The sequence below is a fragment of the Podarcis filfolensis genome (genome assembly GCF_964270895.1).
Source record: "Podarcis filfolensis genome assembly, chromosome: 4".
Classification (NCBI taxonomy): Eukaryota; Metazoa; Chordata; class Lepidosauria; order Squamata; family Lacertidae; genus Podarcis; species Podarcis filfolensis.
The window spans coordinates 85,334,385-85,360,385 of record NC_139607.1 but is presented as its reverse complement, the minus strand read 5'-3'; the positions used below and the strand labels follow the sequence as shown (position 1 = coordinate 85,360,385).

Here is a 26,001-nt window from a genome sequence, read left to right as displayed (position 1 = left end):
CATATATAAACACTGAGTTTGTTATTGGTATATATGACCAGGAAAAGCTCATCTATCTTTTAACCAGACAGGCGGTGGCAATTGTGATTAAGCACTGCCTATAATAATAATAGCAGTGTCTCCAGGATAGGGAGGGATCGCACAGGTGAACAAATACCTGAAATACGTATCCAAATTCAAACCCATGTGTTTCTCTGTCTGCATAACTGCTCTCTTTTTTTGAAGCTACGTCACGGGGTTAAATGCATTCAAGTACCGAGCAGGGAAATCTCTTTTCGAAAGGTCAAAACTTAAAATACACGGCTGAATAATCTGCCCAGTGCTTGCTCTGGGTGTGAGTCACCAGAGCATGAGTCATCCAGGGAGAAAAACAGCTGCTGGTGGAGATGAAAAGTTTATGAGAAGGCCTGGGCTCTTGAATCAAATGGTTATCGGCTGCTACGGTTACTACCTGTTTTCCCTCGGCTGGTTGCTAGGCCTTTAACTGAAACCTGACACCCACAACTGAGGTTTCTCCTGACAAGGAGGTTGTTATACGCCACCTTCCAAGCTCCACAGCAGTGTGAGATTCCAGGGAGTTTCAGACACAGTATATATGTCTCTATGATACATGGTGTCTCTATGATATATGGTTTATTTACAAATATATACAACCTGAACCTGCCATGGAGGGGTTCGGACCAACAGCATTCCTCTGCTTCCCCCAGAGCCAGAATAGCATCCTTGCATTGCAGCTCCCCTTGCTCCCTCAAGGCACATCCCAGCTTCCTCTTAACTGCTGTTCTGAGCTCTAACCTTCCCTAAAACACTGGTGTTGCCTTTTTAAAGTAAACTCCTGGCTGAGGGAGGGAGGAAACCCATCCATGTGCAAACGAGATTTGCCCTTTCATCCTCTGTCTCGCTCATGCGGGAGGCTAGTCCTGATTTCGTTGGCTTTTGCCACGTGGCTTAGCAAGGTCTAGCACATGGTTCAAATATGCATTGGGTCTATCCTGAGTACACATGAGTCTGGCTATTTCCTGGTTTTACTACGCTAAGCCTTAATTAAATTCTAGCACCTACAAACCTCTATCTATATCTATCTACAGTGGTACCTCGGGTTACATACGCTTCAGGTTACACACACTTCAGGTTACAGACTCCGCTAACCCAGAAATAGTACCTCAGGTTAAGAACTTTGCTTCAGGATGAGAACAGAAATCGTGCAGTGGCGGCAGCGGGAGGCCCCATAAGCTAAAGTGGTGCTTCAGGTTAAGATCAGTTTCAGGTGAAGAACAGACCTCCAGAACGAATTAAGTACTTAACCTGAGGTACCACTCTATCTATCTCTCTATCTCTCTATCTCTCTATCATCTATCTATCTACAGTGGTACCTCTGGACGTGAAAGGGATCCGTTCCAGAGCCCTGTTCACATCATGAGCAGAATGCAACCCATGACTGCACATCTGCACGTGCGCGGGTCACGATTCACTGCATCTGTGCATGCATGTGATGTCATTCTGAGCGTCTGCGCATGCGCAAGCGGTGAAACCCGGAAGTAACCCATTCCATTACTTCCATGTCGCCGTGGGATGCAACCTGAAAAGATTCATCCCAAAGCGACTTTAACCCGAGGTATGACTGTATCTATATCATCTATCTATCTATCATGATATATATTATCAAAACAAAACAAAAAAATTTTTCTTCCAGTAGCACCTTAAAGACCAACTAAGTTAGTTCTTGGTATGAGCTTTCGTGTGCATGCACACTTCTTCAGATACAGTGTGTATCTGAAGAAGTGTGCATGCACACGAAAGCTCATACCAAGAACTAACTTAGTTGGTCTTTAAGGTGCTACTGGAAGAAAAAAAATTTTTTTTTTTGTTTTGACTATGGCAGACCAACACGGCTACTTATCTGTAACTGGATATATATTATATACAAGATATAGTCTTCATTCAGCTAGTGGTGTCCCCAGAGGCCAACGATCGTGCTGCTGTGTCGGTCACCAACCTTTGCAGAGGCCAGAAGGCACAGGTATAATTTTGAAGTGCTTGCAGGTGCCAGTCACAAAAATGGCTGCCATGGCATAACACAAGGGCAGCTGCATTTAAAAAGGCGGGAAAAGTGACATGAACATAAAACGAAGAGGCTGGGCTGGTGTAAAGAAGGACTGAGCAGGAAAAGCGAACGGTCTCTGTGCCCGTACGCAGAATATGCACCTCCTGTTCCCATACCTGGAAGAAAGAAGCAAGACACTGGTAGTTGGATAGCTAGAACCGTAACTTTATTTGAACATACAAAAGGAGATCTGCAGTACTCTAGTTGTGTCAGAATTGCTGGAGCTGCTCATGTCTATTTGAAAGGCTGAACCTATCCTGCCCTGGGCTTTGGGGGGTATGTTACTTGCCTCCTTCCAAAGCCAAGGCCTTTATGAGCAGGGAAGGAGGCTCTCCCAACTCACTGCCTCCCAGGGCCGTCTTACCCATAGGTGCTGGGGGTGCAGGGCACCTGGACGCTGGGCTCTCAGGGGCGCCAGGCCAAGAGTCCGGGGCCCAAGAGTTGAGTCCAGGGAAGAGCCTGCCCGTTGGTCAGAGCGCCATGGCAGGCTCTTCTGCTGCAGGCGGCTCTGTGCCGCAAGTTTGGGGGCGACCGAGCCAGCGAGACCCTGAGGCAGCCGGCCAGCTCCACCCTCCTGCACGCCTGGGACTGGGCAACTGGGCACCCAGGCACCACATATGCTTAAGACAGCCCTGCTGCCTCCCCAAGTCCCGCGGCTTTAGGTGTGTGCACTGGTTAAACCCCAAAGGGAGTCCTTTCCCTTCCCCCAAGGGCCCGGCAGTCCTTGGGAATCGTCTACGGTTGAGCCCTTATTCAAAAAGGCCTCATAAAAATTCACCAGTATTTTAGTGCAAATTTATCCTTATACACATTTTTTTGTATGCAGTTTTGCCTTATACACACACTTTTTGCAAAGCTGTTTTCCCTCATGCATTTTCGTATGTACTTTTATATGCAGTTTAGTGCACGCTTTAGCCTGGTGTATGCACTTTTGCACACACTGCTTGGCTAGAGAGCTGCACTGCAAAGAATTTGGAGAAGTGCTCATTTTGAAGGATGCTTTGCTTTGTGTGTTGCTCGGGAAAGTGCAGATTTAAATGCCAGCTGAATCCAACCTCTCCTCCTTCACTATTACAGGCTGCACGCAGAGTTCTCTTAGGCTTAAGCCTCATGCCCTATGTTCCCTTTGCAGCAGGCTCCATCTGATTATTGGTTGAAAAATTTCTTCCTTGCAGGTTTTTTGCTTTTTGCTTAATGGAAAATTTCATCAGAGATTCTAATCAAGAGCACAAGAGAAGTGTGCTCTTCCAACTGCTCTGTTGCCCCCAGATAAAGGAACAACTGATGTAAGGCAAGTTTTTTATTTTATTTAGGATCAATTTTGCAAGTTTTACAACTGTCCTTTCATATATTTTACAAAATAAGCTATATATTCTGTGGGCTTCCTCTGCCTTAGAGAGGCCTTTAAAGCTTCTATACACCCTGAGTTCAGTGATCTTAAGGCTCACAGTAGATGAGTCCATTTCTCCTATTAATTGACTGAGGAGGTGAGGTGTATGCATTTAAGTACAGAACGCTTCTTGACTTGAGAATCCACAAGACGACTAGCTCCAAAACACTGTGACCTCTATGATGTTTATATTATCGCAAGTGGGGCAGAGAGACCAAATGTAGCCTTACCACATATTAAAACTATGCACTGCTTGTTAAAAACATGTTCAGAAAAGCAACTGGCTCTTCACCAGGAAAATTGTCCTTTAGCCAGTGGGCCAAACTAGACAGGATCCTAAATTTGTCATTGCATTTAGTGTGCACATTTTTAAAAAGTGCAGCCATTGGAGGCAGGGTGAGGGCTGATAATTAGTTATTTAGTTATTTATTACCCATCCTTCACCCCAAAGTCCCAGGCACAGCAGGAGGCAAAGACAATTTAACTCTTTCTTCCTTTGGTACAGTTGTGACCAAAAAACCCCAACTAACTCCTCTGAAGCTGCTATTTGCATTGGAGGGAAACTCCCACTGGTGCCAATACAACTTTCAAGGGTATTTGCGCCTTTGAAGGAGTAATTTTCATGGGCGCAGTTGCAGGGGAGAAAAGGGCAAAATTCTCCCTCTGCACCTCCTTGAGATCCTTGATAATTGTCTGCCACACTCCAATGGCTTTTATGTGCATTTTTAAAATGTGCATCAATCGTGAAGATGCATTTAATGCCGTGTCTATCTTGGTTCTGTTTATTTTACAGCTTAAAGGCCACTAGAGCGGCTTTTAATCGTTTTTTTTAAAAGCCCAGCTCAAGCCTTGGTTTATGCAAGCTGTTTATATAAGGTAAGCTTCTCCAAGTATGCTGCTTATTCTTAAACCGCAAAAAGCAGTAAAATCCCAAGTACAACGACTTGCAGCTTGAACTAGGAGTAGACCAAGTTAATAAAATGGTCGTGTTGATGTTAATAGCTTCCTGGTATGCATTAGGTCATATGCATGGATATGTATAAAAAACGCAGCACTTCATTAATGGCCTTTGTTTAAACCTCCAATATCAAATCAGAGAAATGGAAGCAGTACCTGTATACTGTGGGTACAATGTATTCTAAACAGAGAAGGCAACTGGTCAAGGAAGGTTCAACCGAATGCTTCATTTCTCCAAAGAACTGCTGCTTTCTTAAAACTCTGTTTGTTGGTGGATATTCATAGAAGATGGGAGTGGGATGATTGTACAAATGCATTGTACATTCTTCATCTTCCCCATTGCATCCTGGAAGCAACAGGGGAATGTTTTGGACTTCTTATGTAAATGTTTGTATCAGGGATTGCGAACATGGCATTCACGGCTGCAGTAGCACCCTTGAGGGCTTCCCCCGGCTGCTACAAAGCCTCTGAGCACACAACCCCCCATTGCCCCTTTGAGGCGGTGGGGGTGGCTACCATTTTGCTCCTTTGAAAAGTACATAGAGCTTTGAAAAGTACATAGGAGGAAGTTGGAAAAGTGACAGTCTTTCCCACTTCCTCTTTCAGCTCTATGCCCTTTTCAAGGCTCAGATTAATTATACACAAACCAGCTTTGATCTGGATCCCTTGGAAAAGCAAGTTTTGGGTGTGCCTTCTCTTTTTGTGGGGCTGGGCTGATCTGGGGGAATAGGGAAAGAAGTGGCCAAGACTTATGGCCTTTACTCAAAACTACAAATGCGGCCACAGACCTACTCTCTGCTGTCTATCGTTTCCACAATTCCCACCTTCTGCTAATTGACTCAGGTCAGCATTAAACTGCTGCGATTCTACACTGATGGATGGATGATTGTGTCATCAGAGAATACTCCTGGATGCCCTTGCAGGACATAAGCGGGGGGTTTTTTTGCTCCATAGCAGACTGAATAGGGTTTCCTGGGTAGAATCATCTACCTGGTGCTGTGGGAAAAGGGGGGAAAGTTCATAGAATCATGGAAGGGACCAGAGATTCATTTAGTCCAACCCCCTGCAATGCAGGAATCTCAGCTAAAGCATCTGTGACAGTGCTTGTTATCCGTTTGGCCCACATACCACTAATTGTAGTGCAGAGGTTTTTTTAATTTGTGGTGCCTGGTTTAAAAGGAGACTTGCATGGGCACTTGCATGATTAGGTCAACCCAATTGTAAAGCAGAGTTTTTTTTATTTGTGGTGCCTGGTTTAAAAGGAGAATTGCATGGGCACTTGCATGCTTAGGTCAACCCATACTAATCTGCAGATTAGGCAGATATAAGAGAACAGGGATACAGGAGTGGGTAGTATTGCCTGAGGTCCTGCCTTCAAAGCTTGGGTGCCAGTTAAAATGATCAAACAACCCCAAGATAAATCTGCCAAGTAGGAATTTTGCCTCCTTCATGGATCACTGCCTTGCCATGTCAAAGGGGCTTGAATAACTCAGAGAAGCTATGAGCTATGCCATTCAGGGCCACCCAAGATGGACAGGTGATAGTGGAGAGTTTTGACCAAACTTGATCCACCTGGAGCAGGAACCAGCATGCCACTCCAGTATCCCTGCCAAGAAAACTCCATGGACAAGGAGTGCCTGGTGTGCTCTGGTCCATGGGGTCACAAAGAGTTGGACACGACTAAACGACTAAACAAAAACAACAGGAATTTTGCACATACTTTGGGTGCAGGTAGAGGGCAAGGTCCTCCAGGTATTGCTAGATTGCAACTCCCATCATTCCTGACTTTTGGACATGCTAGCTGAAGTTGATGGGAGTTAGAACCCAGCATCATCTCGAAGGGCCACACTGGGCAAAAGGGTTATCTGTATCCAACTTGTGTAGACATGAAGTGCAACCACCATCAAATACCTGGCCGTGACTAATGGAAGGTTTGGTTGTGGGTGGTTCTTTCAGTGGTGCTGGGGTTACTAGATGAAAGGCGGTAGCAATACAAACATGTGAAATGAGACAAGGTAGGGCTGGCTTTTGGTTTCAGTTATTTATCATAGGGCTGCACAACGGATCAGGGCCAAGAAGGGAGTAAGGCAGTCAAAGACCAGGCATACAGCGTACCTCCCTAAGAACACTTATGGTTCCAGTCATTTGCTCCTAGACACAAGAGCTTTAAATATATTGGGTTGCATCCCATTGCATTATTCTCAGAGTAAACCCAATGAAACAAATGGACTGATTTTTTTTTCAGAGTAGACCCACTGAAATAAATGCCCACTGATTGTGGTGTATCAACTCTATGACTTAGTCCGATGCAACTCATATTGTATATCTCAACATATAAACATTTGCTAAGGAAAAATTCTAAACGTTGACAAGGCAGATAGTAGGAATTGCTGCTTGGCAGTGGAACGCCTTTCGTGGGATGGATTATCAAGACTCCTGGCACCTTGGTCCTTGGACATATCTGCAATAGAGACTTAAAGCATTTTAACATTTCTCCCCAATGATTGTTGGGGATTGTAGTTCTCTGAAGAGGACTACTGATCTTAGCACCCTCACCTAGGGTTCTTTGGAGAAACCCTCAGCGTTTAAGCCAATACGGGTTTGTATTGTAGATGCACTCCCAAAGAAATGTTCCAGAACGCCTTCTTGCAATGGAGGGATTTGAAGAAAACACTAACGTCACGGTAACATCATGGCTTTCGGATGTGTTCTATTGAGCCTTCCTCTTGTCCATCCCAAACGCTTAGTTAACGGAACAGAAATTATTTCTTTTCACTTTGATTAAAGCAATGTAACTGTATTTTTGTTGTTGTTTATTTAAAGAAAGACCAGTTCATTTTTTTAAAAAAAGAAAGAAAGTGATCAGAACCTTATTCCTAAATGCTTAATTTGTAAACCTCATTCATCTCAGTGGAATTTACTTCTAAGTGTGCATACGTCTGAAGTGTCAAAATATGTGTGCACGTTAGTGGGAGTGTGAAAGCGAGTGAGAGAACAAGGGAGCTCCCTGGCACCAGTAGAACCAGTAATTAAAGTCTTTAATTGTGCGGCTTCTCAAACCATATTTTACGTCTTTTCCTTTCAATGGTTGAGTTGGCCTCCGTGGATGGGGTTAAATAACATCTAATCAAAATGCCGGTTTTCCCCAGTTAACCAAAAAGAAAAAGAATTGTCAAGATGTATCTACTACTGCTGCAAAAGTGTCAATTATGATTGAAGAAGAATTGCAGGGGAGGGGGAGGGGATGCAGATAGAACTGATATGGCTTTCATTGGACTGCCAGCTTGGAGGAGGAGTGTGCCCCCCTCCAATTTTCTTTTTTCAGAGAGAAGTCCTTTGTTCCTGTTTTGGCTCAATACACAGTTTCTCCCCAAGTTTCCGGATGAGTTCTGCCAGGTCTTCTGTGTTCTGTGATTTTTCTTCAAGGAGCTCGTAACGGAGGCTTGAGATGTCCTGTTTAATTTCTTTCAGCTCACCTATAAGAGAGGGAGAGAGAAGATCAAGGGCTTACGAGAAGTAAAAGGAGAAGCCGGGGATGGGGAGGGGGACAACATTACAAAAAGCCCTGATGAATCAGACCCAAAGGCTCATTTGGTCCGGCAAATAAAACCTTACAACCCCCTGGAGCATAGGGAACTGGCTGGCCTCAAACAGGGCTCTGTCACCATTACCTCTAGCTCCCCCTCAGCACGCCAATGATTATATATATTTTTTGTTCTTGGGAGAGTTATAACCCAGAAGCCACAGCAGCTATTATGCTAGGGTATGCTGCAAATCAAAACAGAAGCATTGTAGCAAAGGTGCCATTTAAGTATGGGATGGGGGAACCCAACAACTTTGGCTAGCCTTTTAATTCTGCTACCCAATATTCCAAACGACATCCATTTTGGAAGCCTACCTTCATTGACTTCATCACTTTCTTTGTCCACCTGAGCTTTCAGTACATATCGCTTGATAAGACGTTTCATAATTTTCTGGGAAAGAGAAGCAGAAAAGCCTTTCAGATACAGTATTGGCTTGTGCATCCTGATCCTAGGCAGCAGTAGCGGCACATGGGGTGAGGCACAGTTGTGTCTGACGTAGACCCATAATGTTGCCGTATTTTGAAAAGCAAAGAAGAGGACACATTTGCTGACTTCTGTGGGGGATCTCTAGGACGACTCTCATTTTACATACCCATGGAAAAGAGGACATGTCCTGGAAAAAGAGGACATATGGCAGCCTTGTCGCTGGCACTGAGGCAGCTTACCCAGATGAGGGCAGAACAGGGGAGGCAGCACAGCTAGAGAATCCTTTAGGGAAGTCTCAGAAGAGGAAGACTCAGAGCCAGGGGAGTGGTGGTGAGAGAGAGGAGACAGGTCAGAGGATGAAAGGAGGAAGCATGGTTGGATGCTGAACAAGCAACAGGCTTGAGTGAGAGAGAGGGGAAGAAGAGGGCTGTGGATTATCCTCTGTTTGACTCTCAAGTTCTTTACGGTTACTGTACTCTGTTAGCATCCAGATCCTACCTGATACTTCCTTTGAGGGTTCCTTAAGCTGTTTAAGTTGAGGTCATCTGAGCTTCTTATACTTGATTCCTTACTTTGACCTAGCTGAAAAACAGAAAGAAAAAAGTACTAAGTGAGGATTGCTTAATAAATCTCTTCTTCCCCCTTTCCCTTCTTACCACATATTTCATTAGAATACTGTACTCCCTCAGCATCGCTCCTATGCACAAGAGAGAGGATTTGGAGATATTTTGGATAAAATAACTCTTAATGGGGGAAGCTGCTGGGGAGAAAATGAAATGTAAATGTTTGCTGAAGAAATGAATGTCTTCAATGAATGTTTAAGGCCACATTCACACCATTCACTATAAACAATCATGGCTTGCCCCAAAGAATTCTGGGAGCTATGGTTTGTTAAAGGTGCTGAGAGTTGTTCTCCTCACAGAGCTACGATTTCCAGAGTGGTTTAAACAACCAATCCGTCTCCACAGGGAACTACAGCCCCCATAATTCTTTGAATCATAGAATCATAGAGTTGGAAGAGACCACAAGGGCCATCGAGTCCAACCCCCTGCCAAGCAGGAAACACCATCAGAGCACTCCTGACATATGGTTGTCAAGCCTCTGCTTAAAGACCTCCAAAGAAGGAGACTCCACCACACTCCTTGGCAGCAAATTCCACTGTCGAACAGCTCTTACTGTCAGGAAGTTCTTCCTAATGTTTAGGTGGAATCTTCTTTCTTGTAGTTTGGAACCATTGCTCCGTGTCCGCTTCTCTGGAGCAGCAGAAAACAACCTTTCTCCCTCCTCTATGTGACATCCTTTTATATATTTGAACATGGCTATCATATCACCCCTTTGGAGGAAGCCCTGAGTGGCGTCATAGTTATTTAAATGTGTGGTGTGAATGGGGCCCAACTGCGTGCTTCAACACCAGGCATTACAGAAATCCCATTGCTCCACGACCAACATGGAAATCCAAAGGACTGGTTAGGGGGGAACAAAGGATTGCTCAACCCCTCCACTACCAATTCACTGGAAGAAAGCTTTTAAATTTTATAACTAGCCTACAATGAAGATGGAATCATGGAGGTCATAGAGGGCTGGGGCATCCTTTCTTCTGCAGCATCCCAGAAACACAGATGATACCTTGGAGCAAAGTTACCTAGTAAAATGTTTTTTGAGGGCTAGCAACTTTTGTGGGTTTATTTACAAGGCTGCCTTGAGGTTTTTGCAGTGCAGCTTTCAGGAAGCCAAGTGCCTGTGGGGCCATATGCAAGAATTCCTTTCTTCTAATTGTGGAAAATCTTCTTTTTAATTACACTACTAACATGAGCAGACAGTTCTCACAAAACATTTGCTTGGAACGGTTAAGACTTGTTACACCAATGTCTGGACCGATTCCTGGATTTCAGTTGTGTAAGCAAGCCATACCAAGATAACTTTATGTTGCATTTCAGAATGTGACCACTTGGTGGCAAGCGATGCTCGGCTTCTAAAGAAGCCTTTTATTCTCTCACAGGAGCTGGAAGGATGCCGTGAAGGTTTATATCAGCAGAATTGGACGGGTAAGTAATAGCCATTCATTTTACCCGCAGGAGTGAATCATCGGATTTGGGGAGCTGATAAACATTCTCTGTGAAGATGCAGAAACGCTCAGGCTGAGCTCTTATTAGAACATCTACACATCCTAACTATTGACTTTAGCCTTTTTTCCTGAAAAGGTGAGGGGGGCGGGAATCAGACAGCAGAGAATAAGAGTTTTTATGGCGCTTATCTTCCTCTGGTTCTCATCCCCTGCCCTTCTCTATTACTTTGGGTTGTATGCATGAGCAGAATGACTTTCATGAGCGCAACAGAACTTCTCCATCTCTTCCTCCTGTGCAACCTGCAAATCTGCTACGAGAGTTCCCCTAAGTCTCTGGAGCACATTTGAGGCAAGTGCTGGTGGTGGTGGTAGGAGAAGTTCCACTGCACTTGCATAAGTTTGCAGGCGTTTTTCTGCTCATGCAATGACTTAGGGGGATTCAACCCTACGCCCCCTGGATGGTTAAGTCCAGTCAAATTCAACTATCGACTACAGAGTTTGACAGTGATACACTGCCCAAAGATTTTTCTGCTTACAGAATGTCCTTTTACTACATCTATTTATAGGGTAGGCGTGTGTCCCAGCATTACAGAGTCCTCTTTTGGAAGATCTGTCAGGGGGCAGTCATCTAGTTGAAGGGCTGTCCACCTCTATTCTGTTTCAAAGATGAAGAACCCTCAGAACATCTATGGTGATACGTTTTGCATTCTGTTTCCCTTATAGTCATTATTTCCAAAATTGCATGTATACACATCAATTAGCAAATGCAAATTCTACGCAAACTGATACCACCTTCTGATTTCTGTGTTTTTGGTGATGCATACATGGCCACCCTACCTAATTAGGAGTCTCCTCCCAATTGTATAAGCTGCAGGTATGAAATAGATATATGTTAACATGGGCAAAAAGGATGCCCTGGTCACTCAGTTTAAGATTTTCTTAGCAGAAATTGTTATCCTGCTGATATGGACAATAATCCTGAACCTTCAGTATTCTACATAATTTTACTTTCCACTTAGCGGCAGAAATGATGGTAAGTTGCACAGATAAACTCCTCTTCAAGTTACTTGGGGGGAGGGATCTAGAGGTCAAATGCATATGTCCATACAGATATGAATGCATGTCGTGAAGTGCAGATCTCCTGTCAGCCCTGCAATATGGGTGGCGCTGTGTTCTAAACCACTGAGCCTCTTGGGCTTGCCGTATGGAAGGTCGGTGGTTCAAATCCCCGCAGCGGGGTGAGCTCCCATTGCTCTGTCCCAGTTCCTGCCAACCTAGCAGTTCGAAAGCATGCCAGTGCAAGTAAATAAATAGGTACCACAGCAGTGCTCTGGCACTCGTCACGGTCCTCCATGTGCCAGTAGCGGTTTAGTTATGCTGGCCACATGACCCAGAAAGCTGCCTGTGGACAAACGCCGGCTCCCTCGGCCTGAAAGGGAGACGAGCAGCGCAACCCCATAGTCGCCTTTGACTGGACTTAACTGTCCAGAGGTCCTTTACCTTTACCTTACTCTTGGGTAATATGCACATTCCAATCCATAACTAGTAAAATGAGTCAGCAGGCAGTACTGCTCTCTGGGATATCTGTGTGTTCAAAGCTAAACCCACAGACATTCCTTCCTGCACATACGACCATTGGTTTAGGTTCCACATTTCCACCACAATGGACACTGAATCAGAGGCAATTCACCCTCCAGACTTCAAAACTGTAATCAAGAGAAATGAAGGATGCTTTTCTCTCTACCAAGAACCCCCCTGGCAGCATTTGCTAACTCAAGACTACATTTAGAAACCCTGCGGCCAGCAGAGCCAGGCTGGGCTAGGCGTTTGGACACCTCCACACTCCCTCCAGCATAGCAGATCCGGAATTTGGATTGCTCTGCCCGTTTCTAAAATTGCAGCCATCAAATTAACTTTGTAGGTTAGGGAATTTCTACCAGAAACCCTTGTAAGAAAATAACCATTTTATTTAGTGGTGCAGGTCTGGCACGAATTGCCCTCCTCCAATGGAGTCATGCATTGCATAAAGTTGTTTACAATTCCAGAATGCGGCGGGTTTACTCCATTGCGAAGTTACCTTATTCATCTCAGCGTCTTCCTGGAAGCCTTTTCTATTGCAAAACAACAACTTAAAAACCCACTTCTTTATTCTGAGTGAGAAGTAAATCAGAGATTTGGGGCTAGGCACTAGGTTGAAGGGCACCGGGAGCGTTCTGCCCTCCTCAAAATAGGAGAACCACAGTTTTGCTCTTGCAAACTTCCATTCCACATCAGCATCATCCTGGAAGGCAAAGAAAAGAGTTAAGCAGTGGTCATGTGAAATGATACGCAAAAGTTGTTTTGCTGGATGCTCAGACTCCAGCTAGACTCCTGCGCTGAACTAAACTGCAGGAAATAACAGTAACACTACTTCATAGGAAGAGCTCGCCTGGATCAGACAACGGGCGGATTGAGGTTCTACTTGTGTTCAGCCCATTTCTGACTGTGATCAGCTGGGTGGCTGGAAGAAGCTCACTGGCAGGTCATGATTCTACGGAATTTGACTTGGACGCAGTCTAATGTAGTTGAACTTAGGTTCCATTGAAATCCGTAGGACAAATTAATACTGGCTTAGCTCAAGTCCTGTTGAAATAATGGCACTTTTAAGCAACTCGGGGTTGTAACCAGTGCTAGTCCTACTGAGAGTTTGTTTTTTGATCATGAATTTAAATTTGTTCTGAAAAATTGTACTGATTTAATAAAGCAGGGATGGAATACCAGTGGCCCTCCAGATGCCACTGGACTATAATTCCTGATATACTTTGACCACTGCCCATCCTGGCTGGGGCTGAGGGGAGCTGGGAGCCCGACCACATCATTACTCAATGATGACTGAGTAAGCTAAAGGTAGTTCAAAAGAGCATTATTACCTCAATCTCTTGGAATGAGCTGTTGATCATCGCGATAAGCATGTTCAACAGAACAATAACCATGGTGACGTTATAAACCCCATAAAGGACATAACCAATGTTCTCAATAAATTTGTGCCTATAGTTTATGACAACTGATTTCACTTCTGAGAGTCCAAATATTGCCCAGAACAAAGTCTTGAAGCTTTCTTCCACTCTGAAAGAAAGAAAAATAAATCCCAGAAACATGAACATAACAGTGGAGTAAAAGATCTGTAAAAGCTGAGTATGGGACCATCCAGGCTTGCCCTTGCCCCACTTTTCCCCCCTGGGGAAACCTGACTATTACCGCTGAATCAGAGCAAACATCAATCGGGGTTTCTCCAGATTGGTGTTTGCTCTGATATATCGCTTAAGACTGGGTTTTCCTGGAGAAAGAGGCAGGGCAAGGGCAAAACCACTCAGACCCAGGCCTAGAAAGCGCAAGAGAAGCGGAAAACCTCAGACCCATGCTTTCTAGGCATGGGACAAGCCCTATGTTGGCACCAACTTGCCTCCAATTCATGATCATAGAATCAAAGTTGGAAGGACCCTCAAGGGTCATCTAGTCCAACCCCTTGCAATGCAGGAATCTCAGCTAAAGCATCCATGACAGATGGCTCTGCTTAAAAGCCTCCAAGGAAGGAGAGTCCACAACATCCCGAGGGAGACTGTTCCACTGTCAAACAGCTCTTACTGTCAGAAAATTCTTCCAGGTGCTTAGTTAGAATCTCCTTTCTTGTAACTTGAATCCATTGGTAGGGATCCTACCCTCCAGAGCAAGAGAAGCAAAGTTTGCTCCAACATCCATGTGACAGCCCTTGAAGATGGCTATCATATCTCCTCTCACTTTCCTCTTTTCCTGGCTAAACACACCAACTCCATCAACCATTCCTCATAAGGCTTGGTTACTAGACCCTTGATCATCTTGGTTGCCCTCCTCTGCACATGTTAATGGTGCAGGAAAATCAGGTATGTCATGATAATGTTAAATATATCCACATTTTAAATGTTCAAACAGGGCATGAACAACCACTGCTTTTCCACAAAAACCATTGGGGAGAATGTGCAATGGAAGTAGCTGCAGTCGATATATACTTTAGGATGCACAAGCATAATTTAAATTTTAATGGACCTAGTGACATATATGGACGCTAGCAACTAAACTATGCAGCACTGACTAAAGATGTCTACATCACACTCCTGTTATGCACAAACCGACCTTGTCCTAATACATCTCGCATAGGAGGAGTGCATTATGTATTTATGCAAACTAAATAATATAAAAGAGGACCTAATCTATAATTCAAAGCAGGTGCTTCTATTTGCTGGTTGTTGCGGCTGTTTAGAGCTACCATAGCCGCTGCTTTTGGGAGTGACATCTGAACTGATCCTGGTAGTCCGTCTGGACTAGTAGAAATCAAAGGATTGCCCCAAAGGGATAACCAGCACTTTCATTGAATGCGCCAATCACCATGAATCCATTAACATGGAAGTGCCTTTAGAATTACTTTATAGTAAATGTGCTTGGCATTTAGATGCATCACTACTGCTAGCTTAGGAAAGATGGTTGGCAAATCAATATTTAGGAATTGCAGACCATAGCTAACCATGGCCATAGTTTGGATACTTAACATTACAACAGTGAATGCGATTAAATCCGACCGATTGCCTTCCAACAAAATCATCTACACTTACTACAGCAAAAGCAGATTTCAACATTTACTTACGTAGTGAAGGCTTCGTTTTGCTTTGCCCCCAGGTAGTAAGAGTAGAGATTAAACATTCCTATCATGAAGGCCACAAAAACCATGATAAATATCACCATGAACTTGAATATGTCTTTCACAGTTCTGCCAAGCGATATCTGTAGAGGTCCGAAGCTTTCATTGGCGGGCAGAATATAGGCGATTCTTGAGAAGCTTAAGACCACAGCAATTGCATACAGGCCTTCAGATATGATCTGAGGGTCGGATGGATCCCAGTCTATTCTTGCTGTAAAAAACAAAACAAAAGAAAACCCACAAGAACATCTGTTTAATGTTTTGATATATGTTCCATATTTAGCTGCCCAAACGTTAAGCCAATGTCTGGAGATCTTGCTGTGCATCCCCTTGCGATCAGAAGTAAAGCGCTTGTGAACAAGAGAGAGAAGCACCATTCAGAGGGATGTCAACACAGAGAGACAACAACAAAATGGCTGCTGCTTTTCAGGCAAATTTGTGACATTACCCACATGCCGTTTCTGTGGCTATTAATGTATGAACTGCAGCCCCTAGTTAGGGTTGGGCACTATCAGCTTTTCAACATTGCAATGTATCACCAGTCAAACATTGAAATATAGTGACACATTGCGATGTTGAAAAGCGGAGGGAGGAACAAACTGCACCGGGCCTGGTCCCGTGAGGCACTGGGGTGAAATCTCCTCAGCTCCCTCAGTGGGAGTGGCAGTGAATTCACCCTGGCTAGGGTGAATGCCAGCTCATTCCTCCATGAGCTGGGTGCTAGAGGGAGTCCCTCTGCTGTTAGTGCCTGGTGCACCGAGGGAAAAACAAGACTCAGGAGAAGGCCCCATCATGCTCTGGCCTTCAAATCGGTCCTGGACAATGTATTGATACATCATTGCCCAGGCTCACTCCTAGTAACGGTTTTGCATACAACTGTATTTTCCCCTCTGGTTTTTGACACTTCAGTGTCTCGTTCTTCTTCTTATTTTTTTTTTTTAAATGTTGTTTCATTTAATTTTATGACTATGCAGTTATCTGGCTTTACATTAAGAGTAATATAAAAAAAGAAGAGAGGCGAAATAAACAAATGAACAATTCTGTTCACAGTTATCTTTTTATTAATCATTCTTTCTTCACTTTGAAATACAGGTAACTTGGCAAAATAAGAATAAATAAATAGAAAGGGAGTGGAAAGGGGGTGGTCATCTAGGAAACAAGACTTTGGGGATCCCACTCATAATTGAACCCAATGCGTTTTGACTATATGCAAATTTGGCTTATGTGCTACCCCTAGAACGTAACCCCTGTGTAAGTTGAGAGTCACCTCTATTACAAAACAACAACAACATACAAACTGCATTGTGAAAGATAGAATCATAGAACTGTAGAATAAGGAAGGACCCCGAGAGTCATCTAGTCCAGCCCCCTGCAATGCAGGAATCTCAACTGAAGCATCCATGACAGATGGCCATTCAACCTCTGCTTAAAAACCTCCAATGAAACTAAAAACCTAACAGCTCTCAAACTCATCCATTGCAACTGCAGTGGGTTCAGAATTATATTGCTTAGGAAGTGAAGAGCAGATCCTCCACTGTTATAAATTGCCATTGCTTCCTAGAAACTGGTGGTGGAGCCTGAAATCCTATACAGTGGTAACTCAGGTTATATACGCTTCAGGTTACATACGCTTCAGGTTACAGACTCTGCTAACCCAGAAATAGTGCTTCAGGTTAAGAACTTTGCTTCAGGAAGAGAACAGAAATCGTGCTCCGGCAGCACGGCGGCAGCAGGAGGCCCCATTAGCTAAAGTGGTGGTTCAGGTTAAGAACAGTTTCAGGTTAAGTACAGACCTCAGGAACGAATTAAGTACTTAACCCGAGGTACCACTGTACACGCTTATCTGAGAGAAAGTCCTGCTGAACTCTGTGAGGCTTACTTCTGAGTAGACATGCAGAGGACTGCGCTGGCTATTGCTTTTCTGTCCAGCACACATCACATTATCTCACTGTGACAACTCCTGATTGTTCATAACCTCTCGATTTTATGTGAAGAAACTAGTTATACAGTAAGGGGGGTGTATAAACTGCAGCTAAAAATGAACATTCCCGTTTCTTCATTTGAATTACAACCTGTTCTATAAGCCCAGAGCAACTTACAGCACTCTTTCTACATATTAATAGTTATGTTCCCAAAGGGGTTCACAATATAAGGAAATCAAATGGTTTAAGGATAAAAAATAAGCTAAATAATTTTAAAAATATTTTTAATAAAAATATTAATAATGATGTTGTAAACATAAAAAACTGATATGTTTATGTATATCTATATAACATTACAACTTGTTGTTGTTGTTTAGTCGTTTAGTCGTGTCCGACTCTTCGTGACCCCATGGACCAGAGCACGCCAGGCACTTCTGTCCTCCACTGCCTCCCGCAGTTTGATCAAACTCATGCTGGTAGCTTCAAGAACACCATCCAACCATCTCATCCTCTGTCATCCCCTTCTCCTTGTGCCCTCCATCTTTCCCAACATCAGGGTCTTTTCCAGGGAGTCTTCTCTTCTCATGAGGTGGCCAAAGTATTGGAGCCTCAGCTTCACGATCTGTCCTTCCAGTGAGCACTCAGGGCTGATTTCCTTCAGAATGGAGAGGTTTGATCTTCTTGCAGTCCATGGGACTTTCAAGAGTCTCCTCCAGCACCATAATTCAAAAGCATCAATACTTCAGCGATCAGCCTTCTTTATGGTCCAGCTCTCACTTCCATACATCATTACAACTACATCAGTCCATAAAGCCATCCAAAGGATAGCGTCATTCCCATCAGGGCATTTTCTTCAAGCAGAAGAAAATTATTTTTATAGGATATATTAGGAAAGAAAATGAATATGAAACCCGCTGCTGCCTTGCCAGGCAGGAGTTGTAAGCTCACTGAAAGTAACTGAAAATCTCCACCACTTGGTTCATAAACTCACCCAAAGTGTAGTATTTTATACTGGGAGGCAATGTCACCGTTTTCAAGTTCTTCATATCCACACCTGCATCGACCATGCTCTGGGCTCTGGAAGCATGCCAAAATGCCATGAACCTTGCAATGAACGAAGCTGCAAAAATAGCTAGCATCCCGAAATCCAGCATATTCCACAACTCAAACAGGTATTCCTTGGGACCTTGGGACCAAATCTCTTTACACTCGGACCATATCATACCTAGAGGAGGAAGGAAGAGAGCACACACAGCATTAGCTTTCCACAAAATGTCATAGAAAAACGTCAAATATATCTGTTTGAGTTCCGTGTCTTGAGAAGTAGAGATACCTGCTTTAAAAAATGAAAGCCACGTTCTTATTTTATTTATACAAGAAATATTCCACCCATTGCTTTGTGGGACATCATCGGGAGAAGAAAAGCCTATGGACTAAACCCTACGCAAATCTGGAGTAGAGAGTCCCTAAGATGGTTGGAGGGTGCCTTGTACGCCTCCTTCCGGCAACTCCTCCAGCCAAGCTGGTACCAAACATATTGCTCTCCTTTCCTTTGGACCACATTAGCAAGGCTGAAGAGTGGGGTGTTGTCATCTGGGCAGCCCAGGACTTCCATACACACTGCCTAGGCTTCTGCACAGGGAGGTCAGTTCAGTGCTGCTAACACAGTAAAAACAACGCAGGAGGCAGCAGTTATGAGTTCCCGGATGCTGCAGCCACAGCAGGCGCTGTGATCCTGCAGCTCTTTGACTTCACCCCCTGGAGGTGCATTCCATTGTCTCTCAAGACGGATACCAACAAATTCTATTCAGATTCCCTATTCATTATGTAAAAATGGTGGGGTGGCAATTGGCTTTGTGGAGAGTTGTCAAATTGCAAGCTGGATATCGGCACTCTAGCTTTGAATTTACCAGTGCAGCAGGAGATGTATGTGGCGGCTATGGGTTTTCATACACCAACAGCTTTTATCAGCACCTCTTCTCTCTCTGGTGAGAGAGGCCAGTTTGCTAGCAATCCTGGAATGGCAGAGTGTGTCACAACCTCCCTCCCTGCTAGATTTGCCAAGGTGAGCTGTGCCTCCCCAGGGATGATCATTCAGATAAGGTTTCTGGTGTAGTGAATTCGTAAAGAAGCGATGTTTAGAGCCTAGCAACTGACCACGCCATTTCTGACTGCTGCGACTTGGGAGCAGAGTTTTGCTGCAGAAGCAGAAGCTGATATGAGCTGAGAGCTAGTGTGTGGAGGGAGGGAGGGAGGGAGGGAGGGAGGGAGAGGGAGAGAGAGAGAATTGAGCAAAGAGGCCAGCCTCTGAACAATGAGTTTCTCATTCTTCTACCACCCTACACTACTTAAGAATAGTGCATGTTTCATGCAGCTGGGATCCCTTTTGAATTTAATATTTAACTCAAGACTGGGCCACCTTGAGCAACTGCACCCTAAAAGCACCCCCTGCTGTTATCATACAGCAAAAGAAGAAGATATCTTAACCAAAGTTGGAAAAGATTTGAGACGAGCTGAATCCGTCTTCTCCTGCAGCTGGAAGTGTAAAGGTGCTGCACAGATCTTCAGCTCACTATGAGTTTTAGATGGCATTTCAAACGAATGAATGTGTGTTATAATTATTATCCTGTGTATGTGATTGTGTGTGTTTCTCCTTCACAATTTATACAGCTTTCAGATATCTACTTGCTCCTTCATGTCCCTCACAGTTCTCGGTTCATTAACTTTTTATTACATTTTATAGTAGCTTCTAATGCATAACACCTAATCAACCAGAAACGCTATCTCCTACCAATTTGGATTTCTCTGATGTTGCATGTTAGTAATCTCCAGTGCTCACTGACAATATCTGAATACCCTCATTAGCATCAAGTTACTGTCTTGCCTGCTAACTATCAACTTTCTTTTTAAAAATTGGCTTTAAAAGATTTAATTCTTATTTTAGATAATGCAGCCAGAAATGATTGGTTTCATTTGATGTAACATGCTGTCACTTCTATAGAACACTTCCCTGAATTTTCAGCACTTTCAAAGTAACATGCCACCTCTTTTTTCTGCATAAGGCTTAGAAGAAGGAAACAGAAGGTGTATTCCTTTTCTTTCTTTCTTTTAGCTATAACAAGAGTAACATGTGTACACATTGAAACTTGCACCCCTTTTTCTAGGCTTCTGATATGTAAATTTTAAATGAATTAATAACAACATGTCATCTGTACGGTTCTGGGTGCTATAAGATGTGACAATCAACTGTGTTTTCTGGGGTGAACTGTCTTCTCTATAACCAAGAAAGTAGGAGCTGGGTTTTGGAACCAGGTTAATTGGCAGAGACTTAACAGATCTGATTCAGAATGCGTTTCCTTGTATGAATAAGTAAATCATCTGATATAATCAGAGCATTCTGAAAATGCACCTCAAATGTTCCTTGTTTGGTGTGCTAACACATAAATGCATGTGTTTCGTGGAAAGCACCAAAGAGGAAAGGAAGGAAGAACGCTGTGGCATTTTCCACCCACAACCTATGAATGAATGTGGAATTCAACAAGACCCTTCACTTTGTGTCTCATACTTCACCACTATAAGAGAAAAGAGTCCTAACAGACACACTGTCCTCTGCTATTGTTGCAAGACACAGGTTTGCGATATGTTTTTTACCTATTACCCATGAGATAATCAGCAACTCCATCCACGAGAAGCATGAAGTTTTCATCCTGAACAGCTGTTTTCCATCCGTTCTGCTTTCATTGGGCTTCAGTTTGGTGCCATCAAACCTGTCTGCCGCATTCATGACCAGCAAACCAAGGAAAATGGTGAAAGAGGCTGCATGTGCCACAAATTTCATAAAGGGTCCGCGCATTATTCTACCCAACTGCAAAAATAAAAAAGAGAGATTTTAAAGATCACATCATTCCCCCACCAAAATAAATTTACCTTGAGAAGGCTGCTATAGAAAAGAAACAACAGTCAGGCACAGCAAAGAAACAGGAGAGAATGCTTTGCATAAAATAATTACCCCTTAATGCTATTTCTAATTAGCCTTCTGCAGCTTTCTGTACTTCCATGCACCCTGTATGTTGCTCAAATTGCCCAGGGACTTCAGGATTACAGCAGTGCAGGGGACAGAGGAATAGAAATGCCAGGTGATGCTATGGCAAAATGGTTGCTGCCACCTTCGAGGTGGGAACCACAGATTGAAGAAACACAGCTGGGGAAGGGGCATAACTGACAGGCAAAGCACATGAGTCCCGTACAAGAGTCCCTAAATGCAATCTCTGGCATCTTCAGGGATGGCTGGCAAAGACTTCTGTCTATAAGCATGGAGACCTGCTGCCAACCAGCATGGACAATACTGATTTAGATGAGCCAGATTTTTGACTTTGTATTAAAGCAGTTTCCTATGTTTCAATGACCACAGCGTGGTCAGGCAGTGGTCCACTTACAGGGCATCCCTCTCCAACTCACGTTAAGGATAATGGTTTAAATTCCTGAAAAGGGAATGTTTACTTATGTTAGATTACTGTGTACTTTTAACATGGGGGATTTTCTTTGGCAGTAGCTCTCAAGTGATTGGCTGACTGTGAGTCACATGAGAGAGGCATTCCATTCTGTTGTGACTTTTATTCCAGTAACTGTCATTTTTTAACTGCTCTCTGTTTTCTCTGTGTGTGTGTGAGGGAGAATGGCTGCTGAGAGAAACTTCTCAGGAATCTGCTGTGGATAGTGTGTGTCTGAGATATGTCTGAAGTGAAACAAACAGAGGAAGATCCCTAAACATTAATAGGGAGAAACCCGAGCAGGAGCTCTCTGTAAGGAACAAAGAGAATACTGTTGAGGTGAAAGTAAAAACCTTTCATAAGAAACGTCAAAAACTTCCATCTACAATTCAAGTGAGAACATACCCATGTTTGACTAAGCATGTGATTGTAAATATATTCTCAGTTATATGTTTATGAAAGTAAACTTCTTTTGAATTGGACATATCAATCACCTAGAAGAGTTATTTAGCTTCCTAGTTGCAAGCTACTCTGTTACTTTGCATATCATCAAATTTTATTTTTTATATACACACAACAACCCAGGAGAGTGCCAGGCTGTGGCACTTGTGTGTGACAGTTTGCATCATGGGAAAACTGCTTCCCTTACCCTCTACCTCAGACAGAGTCCAGACCAGCCTTTCTCAACCTTGGGTCCCCAGATGTTGTTGAACTACAACTCCCATCATCCCTAGCTAGCAAGGCCAGAGCTCAGAGATGATGGGAGTTGTAGTCCAACAACATCTGGGGACCCAAGGCTGAGAAACCAACAATAACTCCAGGAGGACCTTAGCCAAAGAAGTGGAGTGGAACCCTGTGTAGACTTTCAGCACCAAAAACACCCAGCCCCCCAAGAACGCAGTCTGCCCCTGATGATGCCACACACACCAGACCCCCACCTGGACCCCTGAGCCCTCCCAGGAGCAGAGCCCTCCCAGGAGCAGAAGTGTCATTGCTGGCCTGGCAAGAAGTCCAGAGCTGGCACAGATGTACTTGGCTGGCAGTCAGAGGGCTTCACTTCCTGGGCTGTAATTGGGAGGAGCCAGAGTAGGACCTGGTGCCCACTGGGATGCGGCAGATGTCCAGAAAGGGGGAAGAGCTGCCTGAGAAGAGCTATACATCCCAGTCTTTTCAGAGATTACAGTTCCCTGCCAGACTCTGGGGAACTGAAGGCAGACAGCTTCTTGGGTAATAAGGGTGTCAGGGCATGGCTTAAAAATGACAAATGCAGATCAATGTGAGCAAGTGTGAAGTGATTCACCAAACAGCAAAAAGGTCCTAACTCCAAATGTATGCTAATGGAGTCTGAAGTGGCAGAGACTTGGGGTCGGGATGGATAGCCGAGCGAAAATGTCGAGCCGGTGTGCGTCAGCCGTGGAAAGGTCAAACTCCACGCTAGGTTTGTAAGGAAAGGGATTGAAAACAAAACTACCAAAACATAAAGTTGTTTTATGTATCTATGGCGAGGCCACACTTGTAATTCCGGAGATCTGGTTGCCTCACCTTAAAAAGTATATGGTAGAGCTGGGAAAGGCTAATAAAAGGGCAGCAAAATTATTCAATGGGCTACAACAACATCTCTGTGAGTACAGGTTAAAACGTTTGGGGCTAGGGGGTTTTTAGTTTGGGGGAGAAAGCAAGTAAAAGGGAAGAAGATAGAGGTGTATAAAAATTGTGCATGGAAGCAGATAGAGAGATGTTTTTCTCCCTTTTTCATGATACTAGAACCCAGGGTCATTCATAAAGCTGAATGCTAGAAGCTTCAGGACAGACAAAAAGTAATATTTCTTAACACAGTGCATATTTAAACTGTGGCATTCGCTTCTATAAGATACAGCAATGACCAGAAACCTGGGCAGCTTTAGAATGGGATTAGATGATTAATTAACATGTGCTATTAAGGTGAGATGGGGTATGCAGGAGAAATTATTTTGAGGAGATGTGGACGGTGTTTGTAGAATTTGTACTGTTAAAATGGAAAGGGGTCAAACCATCGCAAGAGGTTTTGAAATTCTGGGAGGTTGGATAGTTACAATGGAATAGTCATGGGGGGTGGGATGCACATTTTTATTCAAATTATTTATTTATTTTATTATTACTTTGTCAAAGCTGGAAATAGCAAAAAAAAAACAAAAACAAAAAACTGTAAGATGTGTATAATAAATTTGGAAAATGTAAAAAGAAAAAACAATGGGATTAGACAAATTCATGGACAATAAGGCTATATCAATGGCTATTAGCTTACAAACTTTTTTTGCGAAGTCTACAGGGAAAATGCATGATTAAATTTAAGTGGAATTACTAGGAATTAAATCTATGCCTCTTTCTATGGGAAACAGTTTTGTGCGTATACTTGACTGTGTATGATGGTGTATGTCCCTGTATGTTAAGGGTGTGTCGGTCAGGTGTGCAGTTGAATGTGGCCCTGCCCACTATTCAAATATGGCTCCTGCCAGCTTTCTACCATGTAATGCAGCCTTCAGCCTGAAGAAGACTTCTCACCCAAGGATTAGAGGGTCAACTCAGTATTCTGATCACATCTGTGACTGTCTCCCTCCTCTTGCCAAACCTATTCAATGGAAGCAAATCCCAAGTAAGTGTGCATAGGATTGCAGATTTAGAAAGTGTTTCCCTAGCCACCAAAAAATGTGGAAAAGATGGGGAAGATCCAGGATTCTGTGTAAGGCCTATGGAAAACATGAACCACCCTGTTTGCTCAGTTCTATTGGAGGGTAGCAAATTATATTTTAGAAAGCGAATAAATATAACCATTAGATTGAAATTAGAGACTGTTAGAAATAGTAGGCATTGGAATTTCCCATAGGTTTTAAAATACTTTCATAGTCATCACACCAAAGCCAGATTAGAGAGGCATGCAGGCTCTGGTCAGTTTACACAGGGAAAGGGGTGCATGACATGTTGGAACACAAGACGTCAAAAGCGTCAGGCAGGATGTGTACGGAAAAACGTTCCAGGATGTGGTGAGTCGGCTGCTCATGGGAAAAGCTTTGGGAAGACAAGGAAGCAAACATAATATCTCACTGAATGAGGGAAAGTGTATTTGCAATAACTATGGTTTATATGGTGCTGGAGGAGACTCTTGAGAGTCCCATGGACTGCAAGAAGATCAAACCTATCCATTCTTAAGGAAATCAGCCCTGAGTGCTCACTGGAAGGACAGATCGTGAAGCTGAGGCTCCAATACTTTGGCCACCTCATGAGAAGAGAAGACTCCCTGGAAAAGACCCTGATGTTGGGAAAGATGGAGGGCACAAGGAGAAGGGGACGACAGAGGACGAGATGGTTGGACAGTGTTCTCGAAGCTACCAGCATGAGTTTGACCAAACTGCGGGAGGCAGTGGGAGACAGGAGTGCCTGGCGTGCTCTGGTCCATGGGGTCACGAAGAGTCGGACACGACTAAACGACTAAACAACAAATGGTTTATATGTAAAGGGAGGTTAAATGGTTTTTATTTTTCAAAACAGAGTCAACCACAAATACTCCCAATTTTTTATTTTTCCAGCGACTATTTAATAGGCACCATTACGAAGAGTCTCGAGCTACTTTCTTCCTTTCCTTAAGCTTGTTTAAGCTAGGAAGGAGTGAAAGGCCAGTGGAAAATGGCCAAAGATAAATAAACTGTTTATGAAACGTTAAGTATGGCTGAATCTAATATTAATAAAGGTTGGTAAAGCCAAATGCTAGGCACACTAGTCTGCTAAATTCTTTAGGAAATCTTCATTCCACCCTCATCCTCCAACCAAATAAATAAGTAGCAACACGCACTTTAACTCAGAAGCAAGTCTAATTCATTGAGACTAATGCTCCAGTAAGTTTGTTTAGGGCAGCAGCCTAAAAATAGTTTTGTTTTTCTTTTGCAAAACAGTCTGTCAGTCCCTTCAGAGGCTAAATGACTATTCCCTCCCCCTAATAAAGCTTGTTGTTTATACTGACAAGCTCCTTTTTAAAGCTTCCAAGGGGATGGTTAAAGACAGCAATGATTAAAACACACTTTGTAAATGATAAACGAAATAACTTGGCAGTGTCCTTTCAAATTGATTACCTGCCTGCATTCACAAGTGAGGATGAGGCTGGGAAATAGCATCACTTGAAGGTGCCAGGAAAGCAGGTCAGAGCGGGCTGAAGACAGATGTGGGACGTAATAAGCAGCAGTAAAAAAAAAAAAGCCAGTATGGCTGGCAGTGGCTCTCCAGAGTTTCAGTTGCCTGGGAACATTTCTGCCACAATGGCCTGGTCCACATGCAATGCTAAGCCAAGCTGTGACATAAACGAGCAAGCGCATGGAGTAAAA

General features: G+C 43.6%; 1 protein-coding gene across 1 annotated transcript in view; it reads right to left on the bottom strand.

Moving 5' to 3' along the window:
• Positions 1 to 6,477: 6,477 nt before the first annotated feature.
• The window catches only part of TRPC6 (transient receptor potential cation channel subfamily C member 6), a 70,210-nt gene continuing 50,686 nt past the window's right edge, over positions 6,478 to 26,001 (bottom strand). Inside the window, exons 5-12 of the mRNA XM_083609673.1 lie at positions 20,811 to 21,024; positions 18,151 to 18,384; positions 15,184 to 15,448; positions 13,436 to 13,631; positions 12,604 to 12,807; positions 8,960 to 9,043; positions 8,350 to 8,425; positions 6,478 to 7,927 (exon numbers count right to left, since the gene is read on the bottom strand). Coding sequence (XP_083465799.1) covers positions 7,773 to 7,927; positions 8,350 to 8,425; positions 8,960 to 9,043; positions 12,604 to 12,807; positions 13,436 to 13,631; positions 15,184 to 15,448; positions 18,151 to 18,384; positions 20,811 to 21,024 — 1,428 coding nt within the window. The 3' untranslated portion in view covers positions 6,478 to 7,772. The remainder of the gene's footprint in view (positions 7,928 to 8,349; positions 8,426 to 8,959; positions 9,044 to 12,603; positions 12,808 to 13,435; positions 13,632 to 15,183; positions 15,449 to 18,150; positions 18,385 to 20,810; positions 21,025 to 26,001) is intronic.